Genomic DNA, 12,486 nt, shown 5'->3' with positions numbered 1-12,486 from the left:
CTGTTTTTTATCAACATAACAAGTGTTGGTATAATACAGATTTAATATAGGTAATGACACATTTTTGTTAAATTTCTTTTGAGACAAGTGGTGGCAGTATTCCATTAGAAGTCTAAGACACAGCATACTTTCCTCCTAAAATAGCATGGGGAAAACTCTCTATAACTGTATGTGTGTTTTCGTGGGGGAAGGGAGGAGGATAGATTTTTTTTTTTTTTTTTTTTTAGTGTGTGTGCTTGTTTTTTAGAAGATTCTTAAGAGATAAAAAAAAATCTTACAGAGACTTTTATCAGAGAGCTTATAGATCATAAGACTCTTGTGTAGTTACCAACTTCGGTGTTCTTTTCTCTTTTGTGTAGATCCATATTTCCATTTGTATTATTTTTCTACTTTCTTAAAGATTTTCTTTAACGTTTCTTATAGTACAGATCTATTGGTGAGAATTTTTTCAGCTCTTATATATCAAAAAATAATTGATTTTAAAGGTATTTTTGCTGAGTATTGATTTCTAGGTTGACTGTCTCCCTAGTACTTTAAAGGTATTGCTCTCTCTTTTCACAGATATTTTTTCACATAAGAAATTTGCTGTCATTCTTATCTTTGTTCTGTGTATGCAGTGAGTCTTTTTTTTCTTGGCTGCTCTTAAGATTTTCTCTTTATTGCTGAATTTATTTTTTTAAGTAGGCTCCACACCCAATGTGGGGCTTGAAGCACGACTCTGATTTTAAGAGTTGCATGCTCTACTGACTGAGCCAGCCAGGCCCTCCTCTTTATTGCTGATATTGAGCAATTTGATTGACCTGCCTTGGACTTCATCTTTCTGGTACTTAGGATTTATTGAGCTTCTTTGGTCTATGGGCTTACAGTTTTTATCACATATAGAAAATTATTGTACTTTACTTCAGAAAAAAGTTTTTTCTGCCTTCTTTGATCTCCTTGGTGATCCCATTATTAGGCTACTTAAAGTTCTACCATAGTTCACTCTCAGTTCATTTATTTTCAATCTTTTTTGTCTCCTTGTTGCATTTTGGATAGATTCTGTTGTCATGTCTTCAAGTTCACTGATCTTTTTTCTTCTGCAGTGTCTAAGCAGCCATTAATCCCGTATGGTGTATTTTCATTTCAGAAATTGTAGTTTTTAATCTGAAGTCCAATTTTGATCTTTTTCATACCTTCCTTATATCTACTTAACATGTTCAATATTTTCTCTTTGAACATATGGAATTCAATTATAATAACTTTTAATGTCTTTGCTAATTCTCAAATCTGTATCACTTCTGAGTTAGTTTTGGTTGGTTGATTTTCTTGTTTATTGTGGGTAATATTTTCCTGCTTCTTTGCATGTCTGATAAATTTTTTTGGATGCTAGACATTGTTAATTTTATTTTGAATACTAGATGGCTTTGTGTTCTGGTAAATACTCTTGAGCTTTGTTCTGGGACAAACTCTGGGACAAAAACTGTTCTGGGACAGTTACTTGGAAGCAGTTTCATCTTTCTGAGTCTTGCTTTTAAGATTGGTTGAGAGCAGGTTAATGTTTAGTGCTCCTTATTTGTCAATACTGAGAACCTTCTCAGTACTCAGTTCTCAGTGGAATGAAGTTTTTCAGCCTGACTTTTGGGAAAAACAACTATTCATACCTCTGTGTGAGTTCAGATTACTTATCCATCTAATTCTTTCAGATTGTTCTTTTCCTGGCCTTAATGAAATATTTTCTTTACATGCATGTGCTGATTGGGGTACTCTACTGAATGAGTCAACAGGGACCTTTTGCAGGTCTTCATAATTTTGTGTGCCACCCTCTTTTCTGGTACCCTGTCTTGTGACTCTTGCCACACTGCTCCTTCTGGATTCTCAGTTCCATTTGCTTAGGTCAGAGAGTCCATCAGACATCGCCTGGGTGTCTCTTCCTGTGGCTGGCAGCATTCTCAAAGCTTACTTTCTTTGTTGTTTGTCTCTCAGAGATCTCTGTTGCTTTATTAGGCCCATTGTCTTGAAAACGGATTTTTGTCTCTTCTTTTATTCTAGCAGGAGAATAAATCTGATTTCTTTTATGCCATCTGTTGGAAGTAGAAGCACTTTTATTTCTAATTAACCTTTAATTACAGAAGTCTCAAACAAGCCCTGAGGTAGAGAGGGTGGTTGTATTGCATCCTCACATACCCATCACCCACCATCAATAATTTCAATAATTACCATCTCTCAGCCAGTCTTGTTTTATCTTCTGACATCCCTGCTCTGTCCTTGAACCACTCTGGATTATTTTGACACAAATCATATTATCTCAACTCAAAATATTTTAGTATGTATCTTTATTACATCCCAAGGCAATCTCTCCTTTAAAAGCATAGTCATAATGCCATTATCATACCTAAAAGTACTTATTCCTTAATATCTTATTTATATTGCATCTTTGTTGACATTTCTCTCATTTTCCCACAGTTTTGCTTGCTTAAAGTTGGTTTTTTTGAAACAGGAATCAAATAAGGCTTATCTATTATTACTCTGTTCCTTTTAATTACCACCTCTTCTCAGTTTGGACTCCTGATGCTATTACCCAGACTCTTGACATCATAAACCGGATTGTAACAAGAGCTTTCTATCTGGTTTCCCAACTCCATTCACTGAAATTGTTTTCCCCCCATAGTCACCAGTTTTCTCCTGCCAAAGGTTTTGATCCATTTTGCTTCTTCCTAAAATGTAGATATGGTGATGCCATTCTTAAGCTTGAATACCTTCAATGAATAACCAAGACACAGAGACATATGTATAGCATGCCTTTCTTTATGTAAAAATTAAAAGTTGTGTGTGTGTATATATTTGTATATTATTTCAAGAAGAATACATGAAAATTAGCAATGATAGCTTCTTAAGAGGGAAACTGGATGACTGAAGTAAAAAAGACTTAGGTTTTTAGTATTTTTTGTTTCAATTATTTTATTTATGTAATTATATTCATTTTAAGTAAAAAACATTTTTTTTAAAGTACTACTGAATACTGAGTAAATTATAAGAGTGTAAACCTCATACCTAGGAATTTTCTACTCTGTACCCTTCCCTTTTGTTCCTAGCCAGGGTGCAGCTCTGCTAGGTGGCATTTGGAAATGTTTCAACATGGCCTTGATCATCATAGTATCTAGAGAGTATTAATGCACAGGGATCCAGGATTCTAAATTGTCTATGGTGCTTAGTGTGGTTCAATTCAAAATGCCTTTAGCTTAACTCTGAGGATCATTTTCCTCCCCAAGGAATTTAAAATGTTATCCATTCTTAGTTTTTGTGTTCTATTGAAGCTTTAGTTTTCCTATTCCTTTGATGTGCCACTATTTCTATACATAAAATCTTCTCTTTTTACCTGTTTGATGAGCTTATATTGGTTATTTTTGTAATTATTTGTATGCATAAGTTATTTTTCATATGAGAGTTTGAACTTCTTACAGAGTTAGAAATGTTTCCTGTGAGTTTTTGTGATCTTTAGAAAGTTAGGCTCTGTGTATACTTCAGTTTCTGTAAAAAAAAGGATGATAATATAGCTACATTGAGGATCATTGCAAGGTTTAAATAAATTGGTAAATGCATGTAAGGTATTTAGAACAGCATGTTATGTAGATTATATAATATATTGCAGAATGCTATGTATAGTAAGTATTCTGGAAAGTTTCTGGGCTGTGTGGAGTATTGATGAATAAATGAATGAATTAAACTGAGTATTATTCTTCATTTTCAGAGATTAATGTAAATATAAACTAGGTTTTTGTCTTATAACCAGTATTCGTTCATTCTTTCAAGAAATAATAATTGAGTGATCCTATGTGCCAGGCAGTAGTGTGTGGTGTTGGAAATACACCATGGTGAATAGGGATTGTGTTTGCCCTTACAGAGCTTACTTAAATACGTAATTACTTACTAAAATCTGAGTTGTGTCAGAGAGTTATAATAGGGAGGAACCTTGTTTTGGTGGCCAGAGTAAAAATCAGCCTTTTCTGATTGAAAATAAGAAGTCTGAAGATAAAAAATAAAAATTAAAATTAAAAAAAAAAAATCTGAAGAGGGGCATCTAGGTGGCTCAGTTGGTTAAGTGTCCAACATTGGCTCAGGTCATGATCTCCTGGTTTGTGGGTTCGAGCCCTGTGCTGACAGCTCAGAGCCTGGAACCTGCTTTGGATTCTATGTCTCCCTCTCTCTCTGTCCCTCCCCCACTCACTCTGTCTCTCAAAAAGAAATAAACTTAAAAAAAAAAAGTCTTAAGAATTCTCTGTGATATACCAAATTATTACACCTTTATTTTAATTGCTTTAGAAAATAGTTAGCTGTTGTATCATGCATGGTAACCTAGGCTGCCAACATAGTTATTCTCAACAGTCATAGTAATAATAGAGAGTATCTTTACCTCATGTTAATGGGATTTTTGACATCTCTGAGGCCCTGAAATTGTGATCTTAAAGTATTGTTTCAAATAATGGTTCTATTTATGTAGTGATTACTGTAAAGTTAAGTATATTGCATAATTTCTATGAATTGAATTTTATTGTTTTATTTAGGTGTTGAAACTTGGTGAATTCTTGATTTTAATATTTGTGATTTCATATTTAGAATTGTTTTATATTTCTCTACATATTAGGTGTTAACTCCACAAAAGTTGGAACTGTTACGAGCCCAGATACAACAAGAATTAGAAACTCCAATGAGGGAACGTTTTAGGAATCTGGATGAAGTAAGTAATTTATATGGAAGGAACTGTGCATTTGTCTTTATGTGACTGATTAAAACCATTATCCCTCTTCTTAGAAGCCTTGCAGTAGCACCTCTTCTAACTTAAGAATCCTTACTTTTAGGGCTGCACAAGATGAGGTCCCATAATCTGTCCGACTTCCTTTCCTCCATCCACTTTGGCTTCTTTGATGTTTCTTTGGCACTCCAGAAATGGAACAAATCAAGAATCTTTGTGTTAGCTCTTACTTGTGACATGAACAGTGTCCTTCCAGATATCTCTTGGCCAACTTCCTCCTCTCTTTTAAGTCTTTATTGAAATGTCACTTTCTCAATGAGGCCAACTTTGACTAGTATTTCCATTTAATTTTCTTCCTGCCTTTCCCATCACTTCTTAGACCTTTGGATCCCCATTTACCCTGCTCTACTTTTTATTTTTCTCTAGTACTAATCATGTTCTCATATGATGTATAATATTTATATTTTCTATATTACCATCTCTAGAATGTAAGTTGCATGAGAGAAGGAACCTTTATCTGTTTGGTTCATTGTATATTCCAAGTTCCTAGAATGGTTCCTGGCATACAGTAGGTGCTCAATTAATATTTGTGGAATGAAAGAGTGTATTTCATGCAACCTCATAAAAATAAAAATTTGTTACAGTTTTCCTTTAGATTGAAAGGTTTCCTTCCTTTTATGAGATATTGGTATAATATGACTAAATGTTTAATCAATGGAATAGGAAAAGATGACATATATTAAGTACTATGCTTGACAACTTATATATGCAACCTTATTTAACAAATAGACCAGGACTTATACATAACAAATGAATATTGTCCCCTTCCAGATGAATCCGTTTGGAAAGCTGTAGTTTAGTGATGCTGCATTGCACAGAAACAGTTGTAGAATCCACTTTTATAAATGGCTTATTGGCCTGATAAAGTTGTCTTTTGAATATCCTCCTGGTGGATAACCAAAGCATTACGGTTGAGAGGAGACTTAATTTTGGGATGTAAACAAAACCACTTAGACTTAAAATAGGCAATCAAGTTAAGTAAAACCTTAAAAAAAAGTATGTTTCTAATAAAATCATGAAACCCATTTTCTTGGCTTGTAAACTGGCTTAGAGAAATCTTTCAGCTAAAGACTTACAGTGATCTGAGTATTTTAGGAGGCATTCTTATTACTTAATTACCTGATGAATGTTGAAATAGTATCTCCTTCGTCTTCTCTATTGCCTGAGTTGTTACTGGATTTAGAATACTGGCAACTTTTGTAGTGTTAGTAATCAGAATTGGAAGCATACCAGAGAGTTGCATGTATTCCTGGTTAGAAAGGTTGGTACTACATATATTCTTTAGACTGGTGTGTTGAACTATCATTGTAATATTATATATAACACATATTGTATCTATATATAATTTATTATTATTTTTAGGCATGAGTGAGCATATGTCTATGAGCAGGGAGGGATAAAAGGAAAGAGAACCTTAAGCAGGCCTACGCCCAGTGTGGGTCCCTCCAAGGGGCTTGATCTCACAACCTGAGATCATGACTTGAGCCAAAATCAAGAGTCAGATCTTTAACCAGCTGAGCCACCGAGGCGCTCCTATCATTGTACTATTTGATTGAACCCTAAGTTATTGTACTAAATATTCAAATAATCTTTTATCTACTTTGAATTCATCCTGTCTGGCTTTCAGGAGGCTATTTTCTATTTTACTGTAGAGTTAATTTTTAAAAATTAATTATGTTTTGAAAGGTGTACTACATTCTTAAATATTAGTTTTTTAAGCCCAGAGGTCAAAAGTGTTGATGTGCTATTCATTTTTATTATTATGAGAATCAGTGAGGAAATAAGGTTAATTGAATGATAATTTGCTTTATTGGCACTTTCTTAAGAATGTACTGATTCTGTATATAGGATTCTTGTCATAAAATTTTTTTTCAGGGTTTATTTATACTTATGTTAAGCTTATTTTTTACTTTTTAGAATGGCTTTCAATATAATGCACTTTAAAATTATATTTGCAAAAGCGATTTTTGGAGTAGGTACAAATTTCATTTATGAACTTGTCTGTCATAAATTGCAATCTTTTAGGAAGTGGAAAAGTATAGAACTGAATATAATAAACTCCGCTATGAACATACATTTCTTAAATCAGAATTTGAACACCAGAAAGAAGAATTTGCACGTCTTCTACAAGAAGAAAAAATAAAATGTGAATCAGAGGTGAGTGACTATACTAGTTTAAGTCATTATCCTTCTAGACAGTAAAATTTTGTTTTTTGTAAATCCAAGTTAGAGTTGATTGCATAATTAAGTTTCATTAATTAATGGTGAAGTATTTGGCATGATTTTCATCTGCTCTGTAGTAACAGTTTTGTGTGTGTGAACATTCTTTTTTGGCTATTAGATTTTCCTCTTTTTTTCCTCTATTTTGCCCCAGTCAATGCACATAGACAGTCCCTTTTCTCCCGTAGCCACAGAGACAGACTTCTTTTAACAAATGTAGTTTGTTTATATCATTTTTTATGTGTCACTGTCCCCCTCTACTTTTTGGGACCAAACCACATCCAGGAGAGCCCCGACTATCAGCCCATGTACCTTGTTTCTACTGAGAGAAATAAGGGATTTATACTTTATGGTGTGCCCATCACATTCAAGAAGTGAAATTTGTTCTTTCTGACATCTACAGCTGCGGAATTTTCTTTCTGCTGCCTACAGCATGTTCCCCTACTCTTCTCTATTGTTTGGGCAGCCTTTCTACTAATTTTGTGTTTTGTCTCCTAATTTTGCCAAAAACGAGATAATGTGTTTATCATTCTTTATGTAGTTTTTACATGATTTTTTTCAGGATGGAAAGAAATACCAATTTTCTCCTGCTATATTCAAATAAGGTAATGCTGGTTGAATTTGTTAAAAAAAAAAAAAAAGCTTGGTATCTGCAATTATGTGAAACATTCTGTGTACAAACACATCCGCATTATGTATTTATTTTGTTGTCTTTATTTGGAATTAAGAATTAGAATATACTCACCTTCCTTAACCAATTTCTAACTGGATCAAACTGATCTATTTTTAATCAATGAGCATACTGTTCCATGATTGTTTGATGTGTAAGAAGCTCTATGAACATTGGATCATTTGAGTCCACTGATGATACAGTACTAGAAAACTATAAATACTTATATAATAGCCTTTTTTATTAAAAAATTCTTTACAACTTTCAATGCTTTGTTCACATATAATCTTACTTTTGTTATAATAGTGAGATAGGACAGGACTGTATTATTTTATCCATTTAAAGTGAGGACACTTGAGGGGTGCCTGGCTGGCCTAGTCAATAGAGCATGCGACTAAATAATAAAATCCAAAATAATAAATCTAAAATCTAAAATAAGAAAATCTAAAAAAAAAAGGACACTTGAAGCACAAGATAAGCAACTTGAGCAAAGTCTCATAGAAGGTCAACAGCCAAGTTTACAGTAGAGCTCAGGCACCCCAACTATCAGCCCAGTTTTTAAAGTTTGAAATTACCAATGATTTGAAGTTGACAAACCAATTAGGAGCCATCCACCAACTAATTTTGTCAAGAGATCTGTCAATCTATACTCCTTATGATGATGAAAGGTTTTGCATCTGTAATTTTGACAGACCTAAAGGAATTACATTTAACAATTTTCTTGTGGAAAATAGGAATTAAAGATTTCCAGCCTAAAATGTAGGTTTAGTGTATTGAAGAGTAACCACTGAGGTTAAGGATACTGGTGCTTTATGTTATACTCTGCATTTCAAATCGAATGTTGATATTTATCTGGTAGTGATTATTTATATTCTCTATTTTCTTAGTTTTATTGTTTTTCTAAAGAATGAAACCTGCATCTGAAATCTGATGACCAATCTAGTTTTCACCCTTGAAAGATCAAATAATATTCACTAAAATTTTCAAGGGGTCAGTGGTGTCATTAATTTTCCTAGTTTAAATGTCTTAGGACATTGTTAGAAATCTGAAGATAAACAGCTAGCTTAGAAGCCATAATTAACAGAGACTAGAAGAGTAAAACTTTCCAATAAGACCAAAGTACTTTCTACTTCCCAATTGATTATTCAGGGACAGTATTAATTAGTGGATAATTGGATATGCTCTTTCATTCCATCACTTTATACTCCAGTTTCTATGTACAAGAATAGTAAAACCTAGTGATATGATTGTAGATCAGGAGACAGGAGTAAAACTTCAAAGTGAAGACGACTCTTGCCATCTTCCAATTTTACAATTTAAACTGGCATAAAATATATTAGTTTGTACTAAAAATAATTGGCTTTTCTTGCGTTAATTAAGGATTCACACAGTACCTATGCATTTTCACTTCTACAGGTAAAAGAAGTGACTGAATATTCTTTACTGTGTTGGTGCTTATATGAATAGGAAGATTCTGTTAGTGTTTTCATGAGAAGGCCTCCTGTGATTCACATTTCCCTCATGATATTCTGAATTAAAAAGAATCTATTAAAGTAGATGTCTTTATCTTATGAATAAGATAATGTCATGATTTTTCAATGCATTTGGCTGTAAGTACATACTAAGTCTGGACTACCTACAGATGCAATTCTGAAGTTGTCTATATAGGCATTGTTTAAAGTGATATGCTGTGTTTTCATTATGTTATTTTGTGTCTAATTTTATATTCTGCAAATACTAATGAAGAACAATACAAAGGGTTTTAGGTACAGGTGATTATACTGGTTGACTGAAAGAGTGAAAGAAGCAAGAGTAATTCAGTGAGGAAGTATGATGTTGAGAGAGGGGCAGTGAGCACTGCATCATATAAAAAACTTTAGGGCGGCAATATACAATGACAGGTCCCTGAGATTTTTCCATCAGGCTCTCCAGACTGAGCTCTACCTTGGCTTTTATTGGGCTGATAAGATGCTCAATTTCCTGTGACAAAAAGAATTTTTCTGGGTCCCTATTACCACAGGCTATTTTTTTTTCTTTTTTCTTTTTCTTTTTTGTTTTAAATCAAATTATTTTATTGTCAGTGTTAGATTTTCAGTGTAATTTATAATAGCATTCACAATAATACCCTATGTTTCATTTTTGGCAGATTTATACAGTGTAGTCTTGGCTTTGGGAGTAGATTCCTGTGATTCATCACTTATATACAACACCCAGTGCTCATCCTGATAAGTGCCCTCCTCAGTGCCCGTCTCTCATTTTCCCTGCTCAACCCCCCACCTCAACCCCCCACCCCCATCAACCCTCAGTTTGTTCTCTATTTACGAGTGTCTTATGGTTTCCCTCCCTCTCTAACTTATTTTTCCTTCCCCTATGGTTTTCTATCAAGTTTCTCAAATTCCACATATGAGTAAAAAATAAGATATCTGTCTTTTTCTGACTTATTTCACTTAGCATAATACCTTCTAGTTCCATCCACATTAGATTTCATTCTTTTTCATTGCTGAGTAGTATTCCAGTGTGTGTGTGTGTGTGTGTGTGTGTGTGTGTGTGTGTGTGTGTGTGTGTACACCACATCTTTATTCATCAGTTGATGGACATTTGGGCTCTTTCCATAATTTGGCTGTTGTTGAAAGCACTGGTATAAACATTGGGGTACATATGCCCCTATGAATCAGCACTCCTGTATCCATTGGGTAAATTCCTAGTGGTGCTATTGCTGGGTCATAGGGTAATTCTGTTTTTGATTTTTATAGGAATTCCATACTGTTTTCCAGAGTAGCTTCACCAGTTTACATTCCCACTGACAGTGCAAGAGGGTTCCTCTTTCTGCACATCCTTGCTAACATCTGTTGTTTCCTGAGTTGTTAATTTTAGCCACTCTGACCGGTGTGAGGCAGTATCTCAACATGATTTTGGTTTGTATTTCCCTGATAATGAGCAGTGATGAGCATCTTTTCATGTGTCTGTTAGCCATCTGGATATCTTCTTTGGAAAAGTGCCTATTCATGTCTTCTGCTCATTTCTTCACTGGATTATTTGTTTTTTGGGTGTTGAGTTTGGTAAGTTCTTTATACATTTTTGATACTAACCCTCTATCCAATATGTCATTTGCAATATCGTCTCCCATTCTTTTGGTTGCCTTTTAGTTTTATTGATTGTTTCCTTTGCTGTGCAGAAGCTTTTTATCTTGATGAGGTCCCAATAGTTCATTTTTGCCTTTATTTCCCTTGCCTTCAGAGGCATGTCTAGTAAGAAGTTGCTGCAGCCAAAGTCAAAGAGGTTGTTACCAGTTTTCTCCTCTAGGATTTTGATGCTTTCCTGTCTCACACTTAGGTCTTTCATCCATTTTGAGTTTATTTTTGTGTATGGTGTAAGAAAGTGGTCCAATTTCATTCTTCTGCCTGTTGCTGGCCAGTTCTCCCAGCACCATTTGCTGAAGAGACTGTCTTTTTTCCATTGGATACTCATTCCTGCTTTGTGGAAGATTAGTTGGCCATACCTTTGTGGGTCCATTTCTGGGTTCTCTATTCTATTCCATTGGTCAATGTGTCTGTTTTTGTACCAGTACCATACTGTCTTGATGATTGCAGCTTTGTAATATAGGCTAAAGTCCAGGATTGTGATGCCTCCAGCTTTGCTTTTTTTTTTTCAACATTACTTTGGGTATTCGGGGTCTTTTGTGGTTCCATACAAATTGTAGGATTGTTTGTTCTAGCTTGAGAAGAATGCTCTGCTATTTTGATTGGGATTGCATTGAATGTGTAGATTGCTTTGGGTAGTATCGACATTTTAACAGTATTTGTTCTTCCAATCCATGAGCATGGAATGTTTTTCCATTTCTTTGTGTCTTCTTCAATTTTTTTCGTAAGCTTTCTATAGTTTTCAGCATACAGATCTTTTACCTTTTTGGTTAGGTTTCTTTCTAGATATTTTATGGTTCTTGGTGTACTTGTAAATGGGATCGATTTCATGATAGCTCTTTCTGTTGCTTCATTATTGGTGTATAGAAATGAAACTAATTTCTGTACAATTGATTTTATATCCTGCGACTTGACTATATTCAATATCAGTTCTAGCAATTTTTTGGTGGCATCTTTCGGGTTTTCCATTTAGAGTATCATGTCATGTATGAAAAGTGAAAGTTTGATTTCTTTGCCAATTTGGATGCCTTTTCTTTCATTTTGTTGTCTGATTGCTGAGACTAGCACTTCCAACACTACATTAAACAACAGTGGTAAGAGGGGACATCCCTGTCGTGTTCCTGATCTCAGGGGGAAAGCTTTCAGTTCTTCCCCATCGAGGATATTATCTGTGGGCACTTCATAGATGGCTTTTATGATGTTAAGGTATGTTCCTTCTATCCTGACTTTCTTGAGAGTTTTTATTAATTCTCAATAAAATTGTTGAATTTGATTTGCTAGTATCTTGTTGAGAATTTTTACACCCATTTCATCAGGGATATTGACCTGTAATTCTCCTTCTTAATGGGGTCTTTGAGAATGAAGGTAATGCTGGCTTCAGAGAATGAGTCTGGAGGCTTTCCTTCTGTTTCTATCTTTTGGAACAGCTTGAGAAGAATAGGTATTAACTCTGCTTTAAATGTCTGGTAGAATTCCCCTGGGAAGCAATCTGACCCAGGACTCTCTATTTGTTGGAAGATTTTTGATAACCAGTTCAACTTCTTTGCTGATTATGGGTCTGTTCAAATTTTCTATTTCTTCCCATTTGAGTTTTGGTAGTGTGTGAGTGCCTAGGAATTTGTCCATTTCTTCCAGATTGTCTAGTTTGTTGGCATATAATTTTTCAT

General features: G+C 34.4%; 1 protein-coding gene across 11 annotated transcripts in view; it reads left to right on the top strand.

The window, feature by feature from the left end:
* The window catches only part of CEP83 (centrosomal protein 83), a 215,810-nt gene that overhangs the window by 135,505 nt on the left and 67,819 nt on the right, over positions 1 to 12,486 (top strand). For all 11 annotated transcript variants that reach the window (XM_053226613.1, XM_053226615.1, XM_027071100.2 and 8 more), the window contains 2 exons: positions 4,622 to 4,714; positions 6,815 to 6,946. In XM_053226613.1, the coding sequence (XP_053082588.1) occupies positions 4,622 to 4,714; positions 6,815 to 6,946 (225 nt within the window). The remainder of the gene's footprint in view (positions 1 to 4,621; positions 4,715 to 6,814; positions 6,947 to 12,486) is intronic.

Source organism: Acinonyx jubatus, chromosome B4 (genome assembly GCF_027475565.1).
Source record: "Acinonyx jubatus isolate Ajub_Pintada_27869175 chromosome B4, VMU_Ajub_asm_v1.0, whole genome shotgun sequence".
In the NCBI taxonomy this organism is placed as follows: Eukaryota; Metazoa; Chordata; class Mammalia; order Carnivora; family Felidae; genus Acinonyx; species Acinonyx jubatus.
This window is presented reverse-complemented; position numbering and strand designations above follow the sequence as displayed.